Source organism: Cotesia glomerata, unplaced genomic scaffold, assembly GCF_020080835.1.
Source record: "Cotesia glomerata isolate CgM1 unplaced genomic scaffold, MPM_Cglom_v2.3 scaffold_1804, whole genome shotgun sequence".
NCBI classification, from domain to species: Eukaryota; Metazoa; Arthropoda; class Insecta; order Hymenoptera; family Braconidae; genus Cotesia; species Cotesia glomerata.
Window position 1 is genome coordinate 1 of NW_025402225.1, and position 1,319 is coordinate 1,319.

Consider the following 1,319-nt stretch of genomic DNA (forward strand, 5'->3'; position numbering starts at 1 on the left):
ACCAAACACAACTGCTGGTATCGATATACTTGCTGAGTTTACTAATTGAAACAAACAGATATCCACAGCACAAAACGTTGGAGCTCTTCCGATGCCAGTGGTACTGTAGTCAACTATTGGACCCGGTGGAGTCATAAAGCCGGGTTTAATGTAATACTCCCCACACTGAAAAAATATATATGCGCATATATGCTGACAAAAATACATATACGTCGCACATATAAAATATATACGCCACATACTTTTTTTTACCCCCGTATATGCGGCGTATATTTTTTTTCAGTACGGGTCATACCTGTCATTCACTACATTTATGAAATTGATAAGCGTCAACATATCAGTAACACCTTGTTTTGGCCAGCTTAGGTATTTGAAACAATGAACAATTCTTGATCGTATGGTATTAATATTAAATACATTCATAACCATTTCAACGTATTCATTTTGCAAAGCGATACTTTTTACGGAGACTGTAAATCCTTCCAATTTGAAACAGTCACTTACAGTGGGCACTGCAGGTGAGTCGGCACCATTCAACATCACAATAACCCTAGTACCAGCCTGCCAAACCATGCTCCAGTAGTCCTCGAGTGTGTTGTTCATCGGTTCTTGGGTCACTATGAATTTCCGGACTTGATCAAAACCATCAACATAGTTCGCATGGATGTAGTTAGATCCCTGTTTTTTTAAACGAACCCTAGTATTATTCCAACATTCGATGTTTTGATACCGATTCTTCTCAATATTTTCCCACTTCTTACATCCTTCAAAAAGATCCACTATCTGCATGTTGAGAATGGCATAGTGCTCTCGAAAAGTCCTTTCGACGTATCTTGGTCCTGATTCGGCTACTTGCTCCAAATAACGGCAGCTGTTGTGCATCACAAAGAGGTCCGTGGCCATTGTAAAGAAAAACTTTCAGCTTTTTTATGATAAAGCAAGAGAATTAACGTTGCAATAATCCCAATTGATTTAGTACTAGGCTCCGGTGATGATCAACGCCTTTATATAACCTCTCTTATCATCATCATTTTTATTGACTGTATGTGATATGTGTAGGCAAATTAAAGGTTTGTTGGTGGAAAATTAGCTTATGCAAGAAAAACCCACGTGGTATCATTAGTTTACTGAAAAAATAAAATATTAACAATCTGGTGGTGTAAAAGTTAAATTTTTTATCACAGCAAAGATTGTCACACTGTACTAAGGATAGTAACTAAAGTAAATTCATTATTTTTCAGCCAATAATGTATGTGAGCTTTTTATTTAGCATAATATTCCAAGTTATGTTATGTCTCAAAAAAGTAATGTAAGTATTA

General features: G+C 36.3%; 1 protein-coding gene across 1 annotated transcript; it reads right to left on the reverse strand.

The window, feature by feature from the left end:
- Positions 1 to 295: 295 nt before the first annotated feature.
- On the reverse strand, positions 296 to 1,035 carry LOC123274013 (tyrosine-protein phosphatase non-receptor type 9-like; the record flags this gene model as incomplete). The annotated part of the gene is made up of 1 exon (XM_044741515.1): positions 296 to 1,035. A coding segment is annotated over exon 1 (608 nt), but the record flags the coding sequence as incomplete, so codon positions are not given.
- Positions 1,036 to 1,319: the final 284 nt, after the last annotated feature.